The sequence below is a fragment of the Pelodiscus sinensis genome, chromosome 3, assembly GCF_052426305.1.
Source record: "Pelodiscus sinensis isolate ZL-2025 chromosome 3, ASM5242630v1, whole genome shotgun sequence".
Taxonomy (NCBI): domain Eukaryota; kingdom Metazoa; phylum Chordata; order Testudines; family Trionychidae; genus Pelodiscus; species Pelodiscus sinensis.
This window is the reverse complement of record NC_143054.1, coordinates 94,462,501-94,486,731: the sequence shown is the minus strand read 5'-3', so window position 1 is coordinate 94,486,731 and position 24,231 is coordinate 94,462,501. Positions and strand designations below refer to the sequence as shown.

General features: G+C 40.6%; 1 protein-coding gene across 8 annotated transcripts in view; it reads right to left on the bottom strand.

The window, feature by feature from the left end:
- Window positions 1-24,231, bottom strand: part of L3MBTL3 (L3MBTL histone methyl-lysine binding protein 3) — a 159,604-nt gene that overhangs the window by 74,240 nt on the left and 61,133 nt on the right. For all 8 annotated transcript variants that reach the window (XM_075924145.2, XM_006118582.4, XM_006118587.4 and 5 more), the window contains 5 exons: window positions 23,026-23,164; window positions 19,764-19,848; window positions 14,476-14,567; window positions 8,737-8,841; window positions 5,079-5,214 (listed from right to left, as the gene is read on the bottom strand). In XM_075924145.2, the coding sequence (XP_075780260.1) occupies window positions 5,079-5,214; window positions 8,737-8,841; window positions 14,476-14,567; window positions 19,764-19,848; window positions 23,026-23,164 (557 nt within the window). The remainder of the gene's footprint in view (window positions 1-5,078; window positions 5,215-8,736; window positions 8,842-14,475; window positions 14,568-19,763; window positions 19,849-23,025; window positions 23,165-24,231) is intronic.

The window sequence follows — 24,231 nt, the reverse complement described above, 5'->3', positions numbered from 1 at the left end:
GGCCTACTCAACTCCCTCAGCCTAGACCTTACATGCATACCAGCCAGCTAAGAGGTGGATTCACTGCAGCCTAATCAAGTATCTGGACATGGACTTCACCCACATGTTGGCTATGAGTTGGGTTCACTGCAGCCTGCTCAAAAGAGCTGGTCAGGATTTTACTGACAGAACCTTTGTCATCAGAATAATCCAAATTTGTTGAGATTTCCAGGATGAAATGTCTACTCAAAACCAAAGACAAAATCCACCCATGAATATCCAATAGCTCGGTGATTAGGACAAACACCTGAGAAGAGGGAAAACTGGGATTAAACCCCTACTCCAAACCAGAATTGGAACTTAAACTTGGGTCTCCCACATTCCAGCTGAGTAGTCTGACCACATGGCTATTGGCTACTCAGGGTCGGGGGAGCGGAGACATCTCATTGCCTCATTTTGTACATTTTTTGAAATGTCTCCATTTCATTCAAATGGAGAATTAAAGTAATTTTGAAATTTTTAATTAAAAGCATAATTCTTGTTTTCCAGCCAGCCCTACTATTCAATTGTTAGCACTGAACAACACACAATGTCTGATTTCCTGTGGCTAGTTATCTTTGCTGCCATGGAGATAGAAAGGCCCACTGTGATGACTGACATGGAGGGGACTGAGAATAAACTGTTCATTCTACATTAATAAAGATACAAATATGCAGCAGCAGACACAAACAACAGCATACTCCCACTCCAAAGCCCATTTATTACTAAACTCCCAGGAGAAAAGATGGACTTTACAGCAATCCCAAATGTTAATAAGTTGGGGTTCTGGACACAAAGATAGAGTGAATTCATGAGTCCAAAACCTCGCCTGGAGAATACCCTGATGGCAGCATCCTTTCCTTTAAAATCAAAAAGGTTCAGCTGAAGCTCCTCTGCTGGCAGTATTGTACAAAGAGACAGATAATTATCCAGGTAAAGAGATTCCAAACACTTATTGATTATCCAATCAACCCAATCCAATACCTGGAAAATACTGGCTGCCAGTGCGGATCCTTACAGCACTGGTATAATGTGACACTGATGCAATATTGTCCTTAAGCAAGATGCCACAATGTACCAACTTTAACATCTGTGTGGTTTCAACAAGTAGCCTATTACAGAGAAAATCATCATAATATAATCAAACTGCAAAATAGGCTTAGTCTACTTCTTGATTCATGACCCTTAGTGAACACCCAAAAAACAAAAACAAAAAACCCCCTACTATCCAAAACAGAAACACATACCAGAGATAAATACTGGTGACATATCATGTAAAACAGTGGTTTATTGAATATACTTTGAAATTCTGTAGAACTACAGATATACTATGGGAAAAAACCACACAAGAAGCTTAGGATGAACTACTGGAACAACAACAAAAAATCACCTTCACTGGGCAACCTACCCAACTATAAGTCTACCTTTTATAAACAGAAATTCCTGAATACAGCCGGTCCCCAAGTTACAAATGCATCGACTTATGACTGTTCATATTTACAACCAACTTCCTATACAGCCGGTCCCCGAGTTACAAACAAAATCCACACTTATGAACAGTGTGGTCGTACATAAGTGAATGTAATCTGACTTACGAACAGATCGAGTTATGACCTAGTGTTTGGAACGTAACTCATTCAAAAGTCGGGGACTGGCTGTATTCTTTTTTTTCCTCTCCATGTGCAATTTCATGTCTTACATGACAATGGAAATTAGAAAAGGGTTCTCACAGGTTCTTTATGAATGGGCTTCAGAAGCCTCACAGTGTGCTGCCTATGATGAAAAGGCTTAACACTAAACACTAACACTAGACTTAACACTTAAAAAAAAAAAAAATCACAAGAACATTTTGGAACCGTTAGGCTAGACAAAAAGTTCTAAAAACAGACTGTTTCTTTCTCTCTACTTTCTAGGGCCCTGATACTCACAAGATGTACACAAATATTTATAGTGGTGCATTGAGAGTAGTCCTGTAGTAATCAGAAGAACTACTGATGGTATGTAAAATTAAGTATGTCTGTCTGTCTGTCTCTTTACAAGGTTATCACGGCCTTTGCAAAAATCTAAGTTCTGCCAGATGCAGGAAGAATCTCTAAGATAGTTCCAGTATGTATTAAAAAGAAGTGCTTTTCAAAGATTTTTCCATGTTTGACATATGATGGAGAATAGCTAACATGCCAGGATGATCTGGGTCTCTCTCATTTAATAATTTCCCTGCAATTGCAGGGACTGTAATACTGTAATACTCAACAACTGCAGTTTGACCATACTGGTGCTGGATTTGGTTGGTGGCCTGGGATACATAGGAGGGCTAAGCAGATGATCTGGTAAAAGGAAGGAGTTTAGCTTTGGGGGGTAAGCATGCTGTTACGTATGCCTACTACTGAATATTTGTACCTTTAATAAAGTGGAATGAGCAGTTTATTCTCAATCCTCTCCATATCAGTCTTTGCAATGTGCCTTCCATCTCCATGGCAACAGACAGCAAGCCACAAGAATCCTGCTCCCAGCCTTAAACTCTGACTATGGCCACTGGAGTCCTAAGAAATCCTAGCATTAGAACTAAGGCTATCCAGGTGCAAGGTTAGATACTTTCATTAAGGCAGGTTTTCTAAACTTTGGATGAAACCCTAAGGGTTAAGTGGCTGCAGGAGCTGGAAGTCAAGCTGAAAGGCATAAAAGAAAACAAGGAAAGGCTGGGCTAAGGTAAGCAAAAGCATGGACTCAAACTGTGGCACGGCTGTGGACCCAACTGAGCTCACTCCAGTATAAATCAGGAATACTTCAACTGAAGTCAACAGACTTATGCAGCAGTAAACCTAGCTTGAATGAGACCATAATCAAATCTCATGCGGATCTCTTTTACCTCAGAAAATAAAGGGGCCTTTTGTCTGTGCCAATTAATATTCCAGAAAGGGGATAGAGCACTTTTTTAATTATAGGAGCTATTGTCATTGACACAAAGAGAACCCACAATGCAACAGCAGTATCAACCTTCTCTATTCCCTTAGAAACATGCTGTACATCTGCACCATCACACAGAATGGTCAGGTTCAATTTCATGTCATGCTAGCAGAGCCAACCATGGCTATTCATGCTGTTGAAGCAGCACATTCAGTTCCTTTGTGGATGGGGAATAACTACCCCACTTGCACAGCAGTTATAGAAACTAAACTCAGACCTAGAAACTGCTGTGAAATAGGGCAAACACTTAGAGGGAGGTAAAAGCATATCAGAACTAACGACAAGGCAACAGTCTTATTAACAGTCTTATTCAGGAGAAGGTGTGGAAAAGCAATGAACACATCTGGCCAGGAAGAGAAGAGATCCAATGGACCACTTGACAAGGACGAGAAGCAATCCTAGGGTGGAACAAAGCAAGCCAGCCCAAAGGGTTGAGCCCAGAATGTAAGTACTAGCCCTGAAGAGGAGTGAAGTAGCAAAATCCTGTTATCCCAAAGAGCTGGGATGTCCTGCGGACAGCAGAAACATACTGCACTGTATACTGAACCCCTTCTAATAGAAGTAGTTCTGCAAAAGGGTTTTAACAACAGGGTGCAGTTTCCCCCTTCCCTAGTTAAAAGGAGGCTTAGCAATCACATGAGGCCTTAAGAGTGGTAGGAAATAATATAAAAAAAATGCAAAATCAATATAGAAAAACAGCAAAAAATACCTGAAATTTTCCCCACAAATGACTTTTTATGAAAAAATGACTGAGAACAAGATCTTGTACAGCAGCTGCATTTTATGACTACAAAATAAATAAGCCTCCAACACTGCGGATTTAAGGGGCAAGCTAACAAAACCATACCACTAAGTACAAAGCCTAGCGAATACTGCCAGAACAAGTGTTCAAACAACTGGATATGCAACTACCTTTTCACTCAGCACATGAAGCCCATGATTCCAAGAGGATGGGGGCAAGGAGGAATAGCTTTTAGGAAATATTTTAAACAGTTTCAATAAAAGACCATTTCTACACACTCTAACTGTGCAGGGCAACATTACAACTGTAGAATGTAGAAGTTGCATTGTTGGGAGGCAGTGTGGAGTACTGTGGCACCAGGGAAGTGATCACAGACTTTCTGCCTCATGAGGATAATGGGTAGAGCCTCCACTTCCCACACTAAAATACTTAGATATTTAAAATCAAAATAATTAAGCAAGTGAATAAGTCCTATTTTCAATTAGTATACATCAGATAATATACTGCATGTTGTTATTTTGTAGCCTGCTACCCTTATATTTTCCCATCCTGATCTGTCACCTCGCATCGTCTGTCAAACTCTCTTCTCGAGGCAGGGACACCATCTTTGTTTTTCTGTACAGCTCCATGTACACTGATGGTTGTTTATAAATAATAGAATAATAATAAGTCAGCCATAGGGCATAATTAAACAATCCACAGTTGGCCTTCGGGCCTCATTTTGGGCACCCACTGTAAGTTCTTCAAGGGCTTACAAGTTTGAGGACTTTAAAATGTACAAAGCACTAATATTCCATGAAAGTCTATGTGTTTTGCTTTTATTTTGGGGTTAGTTTGGTCTCTTCATCCTCCCATAATGTTCTCCTGATAGTACCCTTTGAATGACTATTTGTATGGTTTTGCTTTTTAGTGACTCGCAGTTTCACACAAAAGCAGTCTTTCCTTCCCTTTGTCTCTTTGTTCACTCATCTGGCTCTGCGGGATCCATTAATGTTTTGCATTTACCTTTCTTCCACCTTTTCACAATGATTGCTATCAGCTCAAAAAGCTAATTAGCTACAGTCATAAGATGGAAGCAAAGGAGAAATGAGTAGGTGGACTGCCCTTATTGCATTGTGATTTGGAATATAAATCTAGACATAGCAGTTGTGTACCATACTGGCAATTCACAATGCTACTGTATGCCATTTAAGAACCCCCAATCAGCTGAATAAAAGAAAGACAGATTGATCGCAGAATCTTATCAAGATGAAGGAAAATGCTGCTGCCGCCAAAAAAAAAAAAAAAAAATTCAGCATTACATGGATAGCCACTGTGTGAAAGATAAATCTTTAAGTTGAAAGTTAGACAATACCTTTGGGTGGGTGAAGTTTGTGACCTGTTTTCTCGCACCATCCAACTGGATGAATGTCTGAAGAATCAGCATTCACCCAGAAGTCATAACAATCCAAGTATTCATCAAAATGGAGTCGTAGCCTGTAGCCTAAAACCTAAAAAACAACAGATTGCAGCATGTACAATTTACCACAGATTGTAGCATATATAACTTAGTAATAAGTACACAGGGCATAATTGTCTCTGTATTACTGTATATCAGGGGTGGGCAATAATTTTTAATGGGGAGTCACTCCAAGATTTTAGTAAGTGGTCAAGGGCTGCACTTCTGTGGATGGGGCACAGGGTCTAGCACAGCAGGTATGATGTAGAAGGGAGTTTGAGACAGAGGACTGGGGTGCAGGAGAGAGTGTGAGGTCTGAGAGGGAGTTTGGGTGAAGAAGGGGATTATGATTTTAGGTAATGGCTTGGGGTGAAGGGTCCAGGAAGGGTTATGGGTGCAGGAGAGGATTCTAGCTTGGGGGAGAGCAGTTGGAGGAGGTGCAAGATCTGGGAGAGAATTGTGACCTGGGAGAAGGGTGGTTAAGGGGGTGCAGAGAGTTTGGGTGGTGATAGGGGAAGGGGAATGGGATGCAGGGTCAGGGAGGAGTATGGGTGCAGAAGAGGATTCTGGGCGAGGAACACTGGAGGGGGTGCAGGATCTGGGAGGGAGTTGTGATCTGGAGGAGGTGGGGAAAGGGGATACATAGGGTTTGGGTGGTGACCTGGAGCAGGTAGTTGGGGGGAAAGAGTGGTTTGGGTATCAGAGGCAGGATCTGGCTGGGAGGCGTTTACCTAGGAGGCTCCCAGCCAGCAGCTCTGCAGGAACCCTGCCTGTGTGCTGGGCAAGCTGCTCCATGTGGCTCTGCTCCAGCACAAAGGGGGAGGAGGCTTCAATCGCAGTCCCTGCCATCAGCAAAATTTCTCAGCTCCTATTGGCCAGAAACTCATCAATGGGAGCAAAGGGATTTTGCTGGGGGCGGGGACAGTGCATGAAGCTTTCTCCTACCTGCCCAGACTGCATAGCAATTAGCAGCCTGCTATATAAAAAGCAGCTGCTCTCTACAAAGGAGAAAGAGGCAGCCAAGGACCAGATCCTGCCTGCTATCTGCCTCTTGCTCACCCCTGCTGTATATTCAGTGTATACCAATGTGCATTCAACCAACTTTATATTACTGGCATGAACAAAACAAAAAAAAAATGCAACTTAATAACTAAGGAAAGAACAAAAAGCAAGGGTGCAACAAATTAGAGTACCCTTCTGGTGAAAAGTGTTAAATAAGTGCTAATAATAGTTTATTATTAATAATTCAGAGTATGAACGGCACTTAACATAGTGGTAAAAAACCCAGAAACCTGAGATGTGCGTCCAGACAACTTTTTTTGGAAGGTAAGTCATTATAACAAGGAGATAATGGGAGTCATTATGTAAGAAAAAGTGTAAATAGGGAAGAGATCCCAAAGGACCCTATTCCCCATTTAAAAAGTCACAGTAGTGCCTAAAAGAGGGAGGGGGAGGGAAGATGCATCTATTCTTCATTGCTAAAGTTTCCTGAGTACTATATACCCCTACCATCTCCCACATTTTCTGGGTGTCAAAAGTCACTATTATCCCATACCCTGCAGCTTCTCCAGAATATCTTCTATAAGGCGATATATTAGTCAAAAGACCTACTAAGCATAAGAAGAATCTGGGGGGATGGCTTAAAATAAATCAATTTAGTATCAAAATTAGCAACACAATGGAATTAAATACACTCACTGCACTATTCTTTTTTTCTTATTTCATTTATTCAAACCTACAATAACTCACACTGACAGAATTTTTATTTTGCCACATTAGAATTTCATAGAATCCAGGTCACCTTGGCACAGAATTTAGGTCCAGTTTACTACAGAGGACTTAAGACCTTAGTTATACTGATCTTTGAAATCAGCATGTATAGTAGAAGACATGTCAGAAACAGCTATTTCCAGAAGAAGGATGTGGTTAGAGGCTGTGGAGGGACTCACAAATAGGGAAAATAAACACAAAGCCAAAAAACCCTAACTAAACCATGACTCAGAAAATACAATCATTGTGGTACAAAATAATGATCAGGGCTCGACAAATAATGTAATCTACTCGCTTGTGGTGAGTAGATTACAACCTGGAAGAGCCCGCACAGAGCGATCTGCGCATGCGCAGAGTGCAGAACCACGCAGGTGGCAAGCGAGGCTCGCCACCGCTTGGCAAGCCCTAATAATGATGGTACAAGCGAAGGAATATTAGGTGTTCCAGTTTCCACACTCCCTAATTAAATAAGAGGACACTCAATGAAACTAGAACTTAGGGAAAGAAAAGGAAAAATAAAAAGAAGAAAGATCTAATTCTGTGTCTGAATCATACAATTAAAACCCACAGAATTATTCACAGGGTAAGATACTACCAATGTAAGTAAAAATGGCAGAATTAAACCTATAGTGTAAAATTGGTCTGTGGAACTCAATAATATAAAAAACATGGTTAGATAATATGAATGAGCTTAGTATCTGTAGTTGAAATAAAAATTCAAGGGCCATCCATTTTCATGCTTTATGTTCTTTGTATTTTCTCTTTTAAATATAGATTTCTCCAAAATTAGACGATTACAGGCTGCCCCTGTCTTGCAGCGCGATCGGTTCCTGGGCGATTGGTTCCTGGGCCAGCGTTGCAAGTCAGGGGCGTCATAACTCGAGCCTGCATTTATGACAGGCATCGTACGCCATCATAAATGTAGGGCCAATGACATAACTCAGGGGATTTTGGCCCCTTCCACACATATGGAAAAGGTTGTAAGTGCAGGGGGTCGTAAATCGGGGGCCTCCTATATACAGATACTTGTGTATCACCATAACACTATAATATTATGCATATGTATTCATATCCGTGGAAAATGTGTATTTGTTCCTTGATAATTGGATATTGTTTTAAAATGACCTAACCCAACCCCCACTTTTCCCTGCTTTGGTGGGCTCAGCTCTCTCCTCCCAGTCACTGGGGGGCGGGAGGGGTCTGCTCCAAAGCCTTGCAAGCCCCACACTCTCCTCCAAGCCGCCACAGTGGTGGGGGCGCTCGCAGGCCCCACACTTTACCTCCCTGGCTGCTGAGCGCCAAGGAGGAAGGAGGCTGCTGCGAAGCAGCTGAGTACTGAGGAAAAGGGAGGAAGGAAGGAAGGAGGGAGGAGCTGTGAGATGCAGAATGACATGATGACATCACTCTGATGTCTCAGCAAAAGTTTTTTCACATGGTATATATCAGGGATGGAAAACCTCAGGCCCGGGGGCCGGATGCAGCCCCCAGCTCACCTCGATCTAGCCCTGAGGCTCAGGGCTGGCGCTCCAGCTTCTCACTTGTGTGCAGTCCCCGACTAATTTTTTTGTGGGTCAGCAGCCCCCAACCCAAAAAAAGTTCCCCAACCCTGGGAGATGGATAATTAGATAATTAAATGTCTAACAGTAGTTCACATTTTTCTCTGAAGAATCTCTCACTATTACTGAGAATAGGATGCTAGATGCAGCACTAAACAGATCATCATTCCAGTATAATAATCACTATATTCTTAATACATTTCTGTTATCAGCCTCACACTTTTTTCATGTGTAGTTCTGATGCTTACCTCAGCCACAGTGAGAACGCAGTAAATTGATTGGTGCTCAGGATCCACTCCTTCCAGTTTCATTCCTACTTTGAATCCATTTTTACCATATGGGAAGGACTGATACTAGAATGAACAAAAACAGTTTCAATTTTTTGAAACAGCAAAATAGAGACAATGGATTTCATGAAGGCAGATTTTAGTAAACTCAGAGAGCTGGTCGGTAAGGTCCCACAGGAAGCAAGACTAAGAGGAAAAACAACTGAAAAGAGTTGGCAGTTTTTCAAAGGAACATAATATTAAGGGCCCAAAAGCAAACTATTCCACTGATTAGGAAAGAGAAAACATGGCAAAAGACTGCTGTAGCTTAACAGGAGATTTTGCATAATCTAAAAATAAAAAAGAAGTCTCATAAAAAGTGGAAACCAGGTCAAATTGCAAAGGATGAATATAAGCAACCAATACAGGCATGCAGGGGCAAGATTAGAAAGGCAAAGGCATAAAACAAGCTCAAACTATCTAGAGACATAAAGGGTAACAAGAAGATATTCTATAAATATATTAGAAGTGAGAAAACAACCAAGGACAGGGTAGGCCCATTGCTCAATGAAGAGGGAGAAACAATAACAGGAAACTTGGAAATAGCAGAGGTGCTTAATTTTCTTTGTTTCACTCTTTGCCAAGAAGTCTGACGATGAAGGAATGCCTAACAGTGAATGCTAGTGGAAATGGGGTAGGCTGAGAAGATAAAATAAAAAAAGAACAAGTTAAAAATTACTTTAAAAAGTTAGATGTCTGCAAGTCACCAGGGCCTGATGAAATGCAGCCTAGAATACTCAAAGAGCTGACAGAGGAGGTATCTGAGCCATAGCTATCATCGTTGGAAAATCATGGAAGACAGGAGAGATTCCAGAAGACTGGAAAAGTTCAAATATAGTGCCCATCTATAAAAAGGGAAATAAGAACAACCCAGGAAACTACAGACCAGTCAGCTTAACTTCTGTGCTAGGAAAGATAATGGAACAAGTAATTAAGGAATTCATCTACAAATATCTGGAAGTAATAAGGTGACAGGTAGCAGCCAGCATGGATTTGTAAAGAACAAATCATGGCAAACCCACCTGATAGCATTCTTTGATAGGATAACGAGTCTTGTGGATAAGGGAGAAGCAGTGGGAGTGGTATACCTAGACTTTAGTAAGACATTTGATATGGTCTCGCACGATCTTATCAATACAACTTAGATGGGGCTACTATAAGGTGAGTGGATAACTAGCTGGATTACCACTCTCAGAGAGGTTATTAATGGTTCACAGTCATGCTAGAATTGCATAACAAGTGGGCTCCGGAGGGGTCTGTTTTGGGACCAGTTCTGTTCAATATCTTCATCAACGATTTAGATATTGGTATTGAGAGTACGCTTATTAAGTTTGCAGATAATACCAAGCTGGGAGGAGTTGCAACTGCTGTGGAGGACAGGGCCATAATTCAAAATGATCTTGACAAACTAAAGACATGATCTGAGGTAAATAGGATGAAGTTTAATAAAGACAAATGCAAAGTACTCCACTTTGAAACTCACTGTTCCTTCCTCATATACAGAATGGGAAATGACTGTCTAGGAAAGAGTACTGCAAAAAGGGATCTAGGTGTCAGTGGACCACAAGCTAAATATGAGTCAACAGTGTGACACTGTTGCAAAAAAAGCAAACATGATTCTAGGATGCATTAACAGAAGTGTTGTGAGCAAGACACAAGAAATCTTTCTTCTGCTCTACTCTGTGCTGATTAGGCCTCAATTGGAGTGCTGTGTCCAGTTCTGGGCACCACATTTCAAAAAAGATGTGGAGAAACTGGAGAAGGTCCAAAGAAGAGCAAGAAGAATGATTAAAGGTCTAGAAAACATGAGCTATGAAGGAAGACTGAAAGAATTGGGCTTGTTTAGTTTGGAAAGGAGAAGATTGAGAGGGAACATGATAGTGGTGTTCAAGTATCTACAGTAAAAGGGTATCATAAGGAGGAGGGAGAAAAATTATTCTACTTGGCTTCTGATGATAGGACAAGAAGCAATGGGCTTAAACTGCAGCAGGAGAGGTTTAGGTAGGATATCAGGAAAAACTTCCTAATTGCCGGAGTGGAATAAATTGCCTAGGTAGGTTGTGGAATCTCCGTGTCTGGAGATACTTAAGAGCAGATTAGATAGACATCTATCAGAGATGGTCTAGACGGTGCTTGGTCCTGGTATGAAGGCATGGGACTGTACTCGATGACCTCTCAAGGTCCTGTTCAGTGCTAGTATTCTATGATTAATATTTCAAAAGAAGTACTTCCAAAGAAAGTTAAAATACTTGTGCAGTGCAAACTAGGGATGTTAAATTTAGATTAATCAACTAACTGAATAGTTGATGGAATTTGCATCAACTATTCAGTTAGTCGATAAGGGCACCTCCGCCTTTGAAATGTAGGAAGAGCCTCGCTGGCTCTTGCTACATTTCAAACTCAGACGTGCTATGGGAAGCCCCCGGTGCCAGCGGGAGACTTAAGCATTCCCCCACTCACCTCATGCTCCCTATGGCACTTCTGCTTTTGAAATGTATCAAGAGCCCCGCTTTCACTACATTTCAAAGACAGAAGCACTGCCAGTTCCCCACTGTGCCCCTGGTCCCACCCCAAAGGCTCCCCCCAGCACCAGTTCCTGCCCCTTCTCCCCCGCTGCTTCTCTCTGATAGAGGCAGCAAGGGAGGGAAGAAGCAAATAGTCGACTAAGTCACTTACGTCCCTAGTGCAAACCACAGATGATTGTTATTACATACCCTTATGCAAGCAGCTGCTCAAAATGAAGCCTCACAAATAAGTATATTTGGCCTAATTTCAAGCTTTTAAAACCATGTAACGGAAAATAGAACTTAAGAAGCCTGGCAAAACTGGCTGACAGTGCAGCTCTTGAGGGCTTTATAATGCAGAAAATACATAGAGAAAGTTATCAGGAAAGCCACCTCAGAACAGTAGAAAATGTTGTGTTTCATCAACTTTTAAAATTATTTTCTAATTTAAAAATACAGTAGGGTTAATTAATTATTTTTCAGTATGTAAAGTGACACTTTTATGGGATGATCAGATAAAATGCTCTAACATGTATTTTAGTTTCTACATCTCAGACCCTCAAAAGATGGCCACAAAGCAAATGTACAACAGCTTTCATACATAAAGATGGCCTCTCTCAAGGAAATTTTCTCCATGCTGTGCACAGTAGAGAGAAATATTGGTCTCTGATGAGCCTCTTTTTACAGGAGGATACTGGCAATCAGTAAAGGACTAGGAACATGAGATCACATGAGGATGAAGCTTATGCTACAGCCTTTCAAAAAGAGAGAAGAGCAGAAAGGGTGCTTTTAGGGAGTCAGGTACTGGCTTCCTGTTGTATCACGTTCTCTGTGCTCCAAAGTCAGAAGTCAAAGTCATCAGTCTTTAATACTTTAATTTTTTTTAAAAAGCAGAAATATTAATAAAATAAGGCAAGAGAATGAAACTATGACAACACCACTGGGGAGCAGCTGGGGTGGGCAGTGCGGAGGGAAGATGGTCTGGGGAGCCAGTAGCAGGGGACTTTCTCTGGTCCAGCAAATTCCCTCAGCTGGCCAAGACACAATCTCCCTCCCTCTCCCCTCCCCTTTCCTCTTAGCGTCTCTCTCCTCCCCGCTGTAACCTGATCCTCTTCCCCCTCCCTTCCCCTGCCCTTTCCTCTTCGGTCTCTCTCCTCCGTGCTCTAACCCATCCTCGTCCCCCTCCTCTCCCATTTCCCCTTCACTGAAGCAAAACGCTCTTCTCCATACTGTAACACGATCCCACTCCCCGCTCCCCAACCTTATGCTCAGGCTGGTTATAGCCAGCACGTGTGCTAAGCAGCAGACTTTTTAATCAGCTTGTCAGGAGCGCTTGGCATTTTGATGCCGGAGTATCAGGAGTGCCGAACAGTTGGATGCCAGACTATCGGAGTTTTACTGTATATACAAAGTAAGTTTGATGAAGCTAGGGAAACACAAAACCCTAAGAATGATCATACTTGCTTTTCTATTAGTTATATCAATGTATCTGACTGTTATGCATTCCACACATTTGGAAAGTTGTTTCACCTTAACCACCACTAAGGTCACTGTTCAGTGCAAATTTCAAGAAAATGGAGGTACATACTGCTTTACGGTACCTCTCAGAAGCAAAAATTGCTTTTTAAAAATAATCTGATTAAAATTTGGTAAGTTAGTGAACATATTTGCCTCTATGACTAGAGACAATACAAAATATTCAATAAGACAACAGTCCTCGTGTATAAAGGATAGTCTCTGAATCAGCACACAAGTGATAACATGCTCAAAGGACAGACCCAGAAGGTAAGTCTACACTAGAGCTGGAAGCCTCCCAGACTGGGAGAACAGATACATGCTAGCAGGGCTTGAGCTACTTCACTAAAAATAGCAATGGGGACCTTCAGGCAGATGTTCAGGCTCTTAAGCCTGTCCTGCTAGGATCCAGGGCCCAACTCCCCCATTAGCTCCTTAAAATGCAGTGTAGACACACACAGTGTGGCTTACATTTCTTGCAAAGGAAGAGGAAAAGCAAGACACTCCCCTTCCGAAATAATGCAAACACCTATTTTTCCATAATTACTATGAACTTTCCAACACTTCAAATTGTATAGCCAATACATCGAAAATTCCTTAGTTAGCCAAGAATTATAACCCATTTTTGTTTTAGTAAAACTCCAGATCACAAGATAGTCACTATTCTTTCCACTATTAAACCCAAACTCTCTAGTGCAACCTTAACTATGGGTAAGCTGCTGTTATACCACAAGAACAGGTAAAGTTTAAAATGTAAAAGATTTAATTACAATATTACATCATAGGTCACCTAAGATGCAATTGCATTGGGCTTACTATATTTGCATTACCTTTGTCACAAACGTATAAAGATTTTTTTTGGCACAAGGAGGCCAGCATAGGGAATAAAAAGTATATGAAGGCTCATGCAGCAGACACAATCCTATGTGATGTGAGAAGGAAAAAGAAGAGGAAAAACAGAAATGGTGTCATTATATTGGAGAGTTAGAAGTGCAAAACAAAAGAATAAGCTGTTTCATTTTAACAGAGCAACTGCTACTTGTTCAAGTGACAGCTACAGAAAAGCTGATGAAAGTATTGGGAACAGTTGGGCAATAAAGTCATGTATTGCTGGTTACAATGAGAAAGGCGGAGTCAGAGAGTTGCAAAGTCGAAACAACAAGCCAGGAAGATGATCTTTGTAACAGACTTGTGAACGGACTTAAGGAGAGCAAGACAGCCTCTGGAAAGCCCAAAATGAGAAGACTACAGAAATCAAGCTATAAGAAAATGAAGGTCTGGATCAGAGTTTTAGCTGTTTGAATAGACAGAAAAGGCCAGATCTTGGAAATGTCCAGCAATGAACTCAAAGATCTGTAACTACCTGAATCCTATATTCAAAGTAGGTTTCATAGGACAGTATCACAGTCAGATTTGTGAGTTATTAATTCACTGAGAAAAGCTTGGCAAAAGATGACCTATCATCCACACACACTTCATGACTATTTAGGGATATTTGTTATTTTAATGTCAGACTTCCTTTAGAGCAAACTGAGAACTTACAAAAGTCTTCTTATAGTCTGATTAGTCTACCTTTTTAATTTACTTCCTTACAAATTTCATACTAAAGGATGATTAACTTGGGTTTCAGAAGAAAACATACCTCTTTAAAAAGCTTAGTGGGTGCTGCTGCGGCCTTTTCTTCCTCCAAATATGAAGCCCAGCACCATGGTTTCTTTCCTTTAGAATATAAAGCTGTGGAGAAAAATACAGTGTTAAACTATTTTGGCAAAATGACTGAATTGCTGAATTCTGAAAGAAAGCAAGATAAAAAAAAAATGGCATGTGTTTCAAATCTCTATTTGTAACACATGTATTTAATTTCTCAGAACTTAATTCAGAAAGTCTATTAAAAAACTAATTACTAACAACTTTACTAATTGCTTACAGACATAGTTGGATGAGGAGTTGGGGGGCAGCTGCAGTGGGCTACCCTCTATACCCTCAGTTGGAGGCATGAAGATACTCAGGGTGCACGTGCTGCCATTTAGGTACCAATGACCAAAAGCCTCTGGTTTGAACGCACTGGTAACTTGTGCACCAACAATGGACAAGATATATGTGGGCAATCTCCCAAAGGGGAAGGAACAAAATTAACTGCATAGCAAAACGATGAAGGCAGATGCCTCACAAGCTCTGCCATGTAACTGGCAGTTTTGCTCACACTGCTCACCTCACTTCTGACCTTGTTTATATCCCTGTTCACCCCTGCAGCATATAGCTTGTCATTTCAGATTATAAACTCACTGGGGCAGGGACAGTTTGCATACCGCCTAGCACAATACTGCCCTGATCCTGACTGGGCACTACCACAACAGAAATAACTATCATTACCAATTACAGTCTAGTTATGTTAACATTTATATAATTTACATCTGCTTCATCTATATCTGTGCTGGGCGACTTCTGAAGAAATTAAGTCATACCTCCAATTAACGTGTAAGTGTTGGGAGTACAGAAACTGGGACTAATAAGCAGCTCATTTTGTACATTTGCTCATTTTGTGTTTTAAGCCATATTTGAACTCAGATCTCTAGAAGTGCTGCCTAACAATAACATAGATTAAAAGTCTTGCTTCTGAATCTAAAATCATTACTTATTCAAAGCCCTTCTGCTTCCAGTAAATAAACTACAAAAACGCGCATAAACCATTGTACCAGTGAACAGTAGCATTTCTTTCAGCAAACGAGCGTTCCTTTATCATACCAATCACACTGTTTCAGCTTTAGAACAAATGTCTACATAAACAGCATTTAAACTTCAAGAGTAAATTACAGTTGTTTCAACCATGGCTCTTCTGCACTCCAGGTGCTTTTGTTAGTTTGCATGGCTCTGCTCCCTGGTGGGAATACTTTAGGCCAGTGGTCCCCAACCTTTCCAGGTTGTCGGGCGCCAGGGGGCGTGGCTGTTCGCCCGCCGGGCGCCAGGGGGCGGGGACACTTGCGCCCCGGGGGCAGCCCCCCCATAGCTGCGCGCCCGGGGCCGGCGCTCCCCCCGCCCCGCGCCGCGCGCCCGGGGCCGGCGCTCCCCCCGCCCAGCGCCGCGCGCCCGGCGCTCCCCCCGCCCAGCACCGCGCGCCCGGGGCCAGCGCTCCCCCCGGCCAGCGCCGGCGCTCCCCCCGCCATGCGCCCGGTGCCAGGCCAGCCCCGAGAACCTGGCGGGTGCATGGAAAGGCCCCCGCGGGCGCCATGGCGCCCGCGGGCACCGTGTTGGGGACCACGGCTTTAGGCTTTCTGTTAGTGGTTAGGCAGCTGCTGCTAATGGAGACTAATGCAGTACAAGCTCAAAATATACTACAAGAATTACTGAGAGGGCCATAAGCAGGTGTCTGGTATATACAATAATTGCTGATTCTACTTTCCTAAAAGTACTACCATGTTAATGGACTGAAATGATGGCACTAACTTAAAATATAGTAAGAAAAGCCAAAAAGGAATTTGAAGAACAGCTAGCCAAAAACTCAAAAACTAATAGCAAAATGTTTTTTAAGTACATCAGAAGCAGGAAGCCAGAGAAACAACCAGTGGGCTCCTTGGACTATTGAGATGCTAAAGGACCACTCAAAGATGATAAAGTCATTGTAGAGAAGCGAAATGAATTATTTGCTTCAGTCTTTACGGCTGAAAATACTGGGGAGATTCCCAAGCCTGAGCCATTCTTTTTAGGTGACAAATCTGAGGAATTGTGCCAGACTGAGGTGTCATTACCGGTGTCATTAGAGGTCACTGTTTTGGAACAAATTGATAAACTTAACAATAGCAAGTCACCGGGACCAGCTGGCATTCACCCAAGAGTTCTGAAAGAATTCAAATGGGAAATTACAGAACTATTAACTGTGGTTTGTAACCTATCCTTTACATCAGCTTCTGTACCCAATGACTGGAAGATAGCTAACGTGACGCCAATATTTAAAAAATCAACATGGTTTCTAGAAAGGGAAATCATGCCTTACTAATCTGTTAAGAGTTCTTTGAGGGGGGTCAATAAACCTGTGGACAAAGGGGATTCAGTGGCTATAAGTATACTTAGATTTCCGGAAAGACTTTGATAAGGTTCCTCACCAATGGCTCTTAAGTAAAGTAAGTTGTAATTGGATAAGAGGAAAGGTCCTTTCATGGACTGATAACTGGTTAAAAGACAGGAAACAAAAGGTAGGAATAAATGGTAAGTTTTCCAAATGGAGAGAGGTAACTAGTGGGTTCCCCAAGGGTCTGTTCTGGGACCAATCCTATTCAATTTATTTATAAATGATCTCGAGAAAGGGGTAAACAGTGAGGTGGCAAAATTTGCAGATGATACCAAACTGCTCAAGATAGTTAAAACTGAAGCAGACTGTTAAGAGCTTCAAAAAGATCTTACAAAAAACTAAGTGACTGGGCAACAAAATGGCAAATAAAATTTAATGTGGATAAATGTAAAGTAATGCACATTGGAAAAAATAATCCCAGCTATATGTACAATATGATGGGGACTAATTAAACTATAACTACTCAAGAGAGAGATCTTGGAGTCATTGTGGATAGTTCTTTGAAAACATCCATTCAATGTGAAGCAACAGTCAAAAAGACAAATAGAATGTTAGGAATCATAAAAAAGAGATAGAGAATAAGAAAGAGAATACCTTAATGCCTTTATATAAAACCATGGTACACCCACAACTTGAATACTGAATACAGATGTGATGGCTTCATCTCAAAAAGATATATTGGCATTGAAAAAGGTTCAGAAAAGGCAACAAAAATGATTAGGGGGTTTGGAATGGGTCCCATATGAAGAGAGATTAAAAAGACTTGAACTTTTCAGCTTCGAAAAGAGGAGACTAAGGGGAGATATGATAGAGGTCTATAATATCATGAATGATGTGGAAAAAGTGAATAAGGGAAAGTTATTTACTTATTCCCACAATATAAGAACTAGAGGCCACCAAATGAAATTAATAGGCAGCAGGTTTAAAACAAACAAAAGGAAGTTTTTCTTCACTCAGCGCACAGTCAACCACTGGAACTCCTTGCTAGAGGATGTGGTGAAGGCTAGGACTTTAACAGGGTTCAAAAAAGAGCTGGATAGATTCATGAAGGTTAGCTCCATCAATGGCTATTAGCCAGGATGGGTAGGAATGGTGTCCCTAGCCTTTGTTTTTCTGGAGGTGGGTGACAGGAAAGGGATCGCGTGAGGATTACTTGTTGTGTTCCCTCCCTCTGGGGCATTTGGTATTGGCCACTGTCATCAGATAGGATACTAGGCTGGATGGACCATTGTTCTGACCCAGTATGGCCGTTCTTATGTTCTTACGTTAAACATTTTTTATTCTGCTACTTCGATAGGAATGCACCCCTTTGGACTTATTTGTAGCAATTATTCCTAAACATTTCCATAAATGCATCTAGATTTCCTGAATACACTTAGGCTTCGAAGGATTAGATTTTTAATCAGTAGACTTCCATTTATCAGTATAACCACACAACAAAAAAGGTATTTTAAATGAAAATTTGAAATTTGTAGATAAGCGAAAAATGCTGTTTGAGAATTATGACATGTTATGTTGATCATTCATGTTTTAATGGTTATATATGTATATCTCAATGTCTACTGTTATTAAAGAATTATTTGATTCCATTGTTGTCTGACCCACCCTCCCTCAATTTCCCAGAACTGGGATAACTTAACTAAATAAAACTAGAAAAAATGTTTAACAATATTAGCCATCAAAATTATAAAATAGAAAAACTGAATTCTACCAAGCATACACATACTGTAGTTATGACATTACTCCCAGAGGACACAAAAGAAAACTGTTACTTCTGCTAAATGCACTTCCTTGAATGACTGCAAAAGTGAAAGGAGCAATCTTATTTATCCAGCCAATTAACAGGTCTGCTTCTCATTTACACTAAGGCTCCTTTACACCTCAGACAGCATGAAGGAACCTTAAAATGCATTACACTGATGCCTACTACAAGTACCTTCACATTGCCAAAGTCACATAAAGGCATCTTAAGGTTCAAGTCTAGCTTCCCTTCCATCTGCATGGCATTTGAGCTTGCTCAGGGCTTGAACCCACAGTTCCAGGACATTGCAGGGCTTGAGGTCTGTGCTTGACTTAACCTGGGGCCCTACTGTTTTGCAGTGTAGATACAGTCTGTCTTGACCTCGGTCCTGGGAGTTGGTCAAAAGGATCTCACAATTCCATGGGACAAACTTCCTGAGCCCTCTCGATCCCAATAATCTTCAATGCACCTGGTGCAGGTCAGTACTAACCCATTACAGGACCACTTTTCATTTATTTTTTAAGTTACAGACTAACACAGCTATCGTTCTAAAACCGTTATCTTCTGATTGTTCATTTGCAAAGATAATATGATCAGAAAGCCTCCTGAGTTTGCAACCAAGAGTGAACTGATCAAGACTTTTGCAAAGCACGCTGTGTTCTGATAATAGTGACTTTTTGCATAGTACACCATGGTCTTAAGGCTAAAGCAGCCTCTCTGAGAGGGCGGTGGTACTAGGAACTCTTCAACATGATTACTTTGAATTGGGCCTGCGCACTGTAGCGTTAATTTCAGAGACCTATGTTGTAGCATAGGTTAGAAACACAGGGTTAAAATGCAACATGGGTCAGTTGACCCAAATTAACCCTAGACATAAATTGCAGTATACACATACCATTAATGTAAATAAGAATCAGGATCCAAGTGTTGATTGCTTTCCTCAAAGTTATTAGTGGATTGAAAGTAATATCATATTTATTATAAATAATGGGTAGAATTAGAGAATAGAAATCCAGTGCTATAACAACCGTTGTTCTAAATAGACCATTGATGATCTCCCCTTGCTATATACAAACTAAGGAAACTTCTGAATCTTTTTTTCTTCTTCCATATTTCAACTTACGTTGCTTTAAAATTGCCGTATCGCCTTTTCTTTTTCTTCTGGCTCTCTGAGATACCCTCAGTATCCTTCCTTCATGCTTCTCCTCCTAGATTACAAAATTTAGGAAATTTTGGTTTTGTAGCAAATTGACGTCAAAAGGACATATCCATTGTCTTTACTTTAAAAAAAAAAAGTTATCATTGTAGCGCCAAAGCGCCAATATCAAATGTCAAGCTGTACATTTCTAACAGTAAAATAAAGGAATAGTCCCAGCAAACACTCTTCAGCACTATGGAGAATTCAAAGGATCTTCACATTCTGGAACACAAACTCTTAAAAACAGTTACAAATTCCTAAGATGTGGAGATTCCAGATCACATTCTCCACTGTTCTCGCTCTTTCAATTATAATAATTTCTTCCTCTGGCAATTTTAGTCTTGTCCATATGTTAAAATATGTTTTTTCAATTCCTAGTTCCTTATGAAATGTTAATTGACACAGCTCCTTTTTTCTTATTATTTGTGCATCAATAGTTTTGCTTACACCCCAAGTAGCTCAAGGATTCATTTCAGGGATTGCTGCAGAAGGAAGACAATAAAGCTGCCTAACTTTTGCCCATAAGGAATGTCATATGGACAACCACATATTTCCCTCCCATAACCCAAGCAGCTTCTGCTTTTGACTATTCCATAACTCCAAGTCTCTCCCTCTAATATAGCAAGGTATAAAGATTTTCTTCCTTGTTGGTTAGTAGACTGGTTGCAATTTAAGAACTGTAATTCTAAAAGGGAAACACAATTTACCTCCAAATCATAACATATTTTAACATAAATAACACAGCATCAAATAAGAGTCCATATGACATACTGTGTTTATGACTGTTCTACTTCTTCATATTACAGTGTATAACATTTTCATTTTACTGAGACAATATATGCTCTAAACAACCTTTCATATTGTATAACATTAGACCAGTGATAGTTTCTTGCATGTACATATAACAGACTTAAGAAAATACACGTGTTGAGTGACAGCCAGCTGAAGACTAATAATCAGTTACAGAACACGTGTTAACCTAGAAAAAGCAAGAGACAATCCCTCCCCCCACACTTACCTATTAACACTTTGCTTCTTCTATGTCAGAAATAATACATATGCTGGTATCAAGAAAAGAAACATCAAGAATAGAAAAAATGTTTCTCCTTAATGTCAGCAAATAACTATAAGTAGTAACTGTCACTACAAACCCAAACCTGATAAATATCTATTACAGAACAAGCAAACACACGTGCTCTCCTGAAAGCCAAAAAGCTGTGAAAGTTATTTTACTCATGCCTAGAGATATCAGCAAGGGAACATAGTAAGAACTGCGCCATAACTATGCCGCTTGAGTATCTAGAAACCAAACACAATAAAACAAACCAAAGACAAAGAGACTACCAAGAAGATGATAACATGATGCAAATTTAGAGTGAAACAAGGAAATCAAAAAAATGTGAAAAAACTGTTCTGGCTTCGAGCAAGAATATGGTCATTTTGAAGAGATCAAAATAGAGAGATCAGGTCAGGCAACTCTGGACATTAATACACTGCTTTGTTTATCTACGCTAAATATAATTTCATTAACTGTGGCTTTATACAGATTTTTTTTTAATTATCTGGATTATTTCCTGGACACAGTGATATAAATTAATCTCTGATGTATTAGACCATAGATGATTCTAGTGAAGTTAAATATCAATTAACTAATCGAATAGTCAATGGGATTTCCATAGACTATTCGATTAGTCAATAAGGACTAGCGCACGTTCCGCCTTTCAAATGTACAAGAACCCCAGCGGGGGCTCTTGTGCATTTCAAAATGAAGTGCTACATGGAGCCTGGGGCCAGCAGGAGACTCTGAGTCTCCTGCTGACCCCAAGTTCCATGCGGTGTTTCAATCTTTGAAATCTAGAAGAACCTCCACAGGGGCTCTTGTACATTTAAAAACAAAAGCACCTGCATGGAGCCTGGGGTCAGTGGGGGGAGGGGAGGAACCAGCCTTTAAGCCAGCTCCGCCCAGCACTCCCTTTTCCCGCCCTCCCCCACTGCCTCTTTGTGATAAATGCAGAAAAGGTGGGGAGTGACTAGTTGATTAATGTGTCAATTAGTCGCGTACATCCTTAGATAATTCTGAACACATTTCTAATCTTTCACCCATGAGTTGCTCCTAGACCATAACAGCTGCATAATTATCCATAGAGGGGCAATTCCTTGCTAGCCACAAGTCAGTACCATAAAAAAGAACCAAAAGTGTTTGAGATTCACCTTCCCCATCTCACATAGTGATGGAAAAAAACCTAGGCACAACCGGATCAAAGAACATCCTTTTAAATGGGAAGACAGACAATATTCTGGCAGAGATTTTACATTTAATTAAAAAAAAAAATCAAGAAAAACAAAGTTATGTTTCCCATAATTAAAATGTGATTCTCTTGCAAACAAGCATTAACTTCCATGCATCAGTTTACAAGCAATGATTTTTGTAGAAACTGTATATTCTAATTTCCTTATTTTTCTGGGTTTAATGTTCCAACACCACTGTCTTAAGCACCTTCATTCAATTTCCTTGTTTTGTTCCTTTATAAAAAGGGTGAAAGACGAACAACAGAAAAGTGATGGCTTAATTGCTAATTGTGCATAGTTAAATACATAACTGAGGAATCTATTATTCAGCTGAAATTCTGCCTATGTTGTAACTATGCACCACCCCAAAGTAAAGTAGCACTCTAGAAAAAATATAAAAATTGATACATCAGAAACTGATGCCCAGATGAGCTGTTCCGAGACCCACTATGATGCTATAAAAGGGCACACTGGCTAGCCAAATTAGACTAGATTAGGGTGGGGAACAGCAGGCCCGGGGGCCAGGTGTGGCCACCAGCTTGCCTGGATCCTGCCCCTGTGGCTCAGGGTTCCCGATAGCATTGGGGAGCCCGCGCTGATGCTCCAGCCTCCTGCTGCCCCAACATGGGATTGAAGCACACAAAATCTACTGGCCTGCCTCTGATGTGGAAGGGGAATGCGAGAAACATCTTTCTCCTTCTCAGTTAGGGGCCACATCAATGAGGGCTTGCTTTGTTTGGGCTTTTTGTTTGTTTGTTTCTCACTTGGGTGGGGCACCTGACTGATTTTTCTGTGCATAAGTGGCCCCCGACCCAAAAAAGGTTCCCTATCCCTGGGCTAGATTTTACTTCCCCTATGTAAGGCAAAACCTCTGCTGAAGTGTATGGATCATACTAACCATTTCATCCTTCTCTCTTTTGTCTTCCTCATCTTCTTTGCACTCTTCTTTCAAAGGTAATTTGGTTTTTCTTTTCCGGGTGCCTTTAGAGTCATCTTCCTCATTGCACTCCAAATCATCTTTATCCTCCTTTGGTCCTCTGTCATGAGAAAAAACATTTTGGCACATAAACTTAAGTGGAGGAATCAGGAAAAGGCAATTACCCTGAAGGATAAGAAAAGCCAAGTGTCTGTAGGGATGTGAATGGGTAACCAGTTACTTGGTAAACGGCAGCCCATGCGCTGAGATCCCAGAATTAATCATTTAATGTGTTAAACCCTAGTGTTTAACTGGTTAACTGATTACCCAGGTTTTTACATCCCTAATTGTTTGTAGGCCTCTGAGTATCATTCAAAATGTATTCTTAGAGCTACTATTGAAAATTACAGCTGTCCAAAAAGTTAACACAAAAAACACACAACAGTAATTGCAAAAGGAAAGCTGTCAGCCTATATTGAACAGATTCTGCATGTTTAAAAGGATTTGTCTTTTCCACCTGGCATCAAAACTCATAAAGAAGCAATTCTTTTGAAATGTTTAAGACTGCAGGGCAGTTTTTTAAAAAAAAGAAAGAACTAATAATTATGACTGACAAATCCAATTAGAATAAGTGGATATGTAACAGCATAAATTGTCAGTCCAGCAACTAGAAACAAATTTGAAGCAATTACTTAAAAGAAGGAAAAATGCTTTAGAACATATATGTCAAATTGCCTTAGTGAAATGTACAATTTACAATGAGCATGTAATCAGAAAACTTCATTTGTGATGTGATGAGCAGCATCAGTGCACCACTGAAATGGAAGAAACTGACACAGGTTGGAATCTGCAGCTGGTATCATATGTAATATAGCTTTTGCACTTAAACATAATTAACTAACCACACCAAACATCTAATCACTGAGCATTCTAATTCTAGTGATTATAAAAGAAATGTGGAAGTCTGACGGATTTATGCAAACTAGAAATGAATTTTTCACTGCTTGTGTTCCACAGTAAGAGACACCGTTTTATTGTGAAACTAACAATGCCCTCAACACTGGCATAACACAATACTAGAGCTCTCATATTCTATAAATATTCAATGCAAAATTATAAGTACATATCCATAATTGAGAATTAAAGTCAGAAAATTCAAAAATTAAGATTGTGTCATTCTCTTACTCC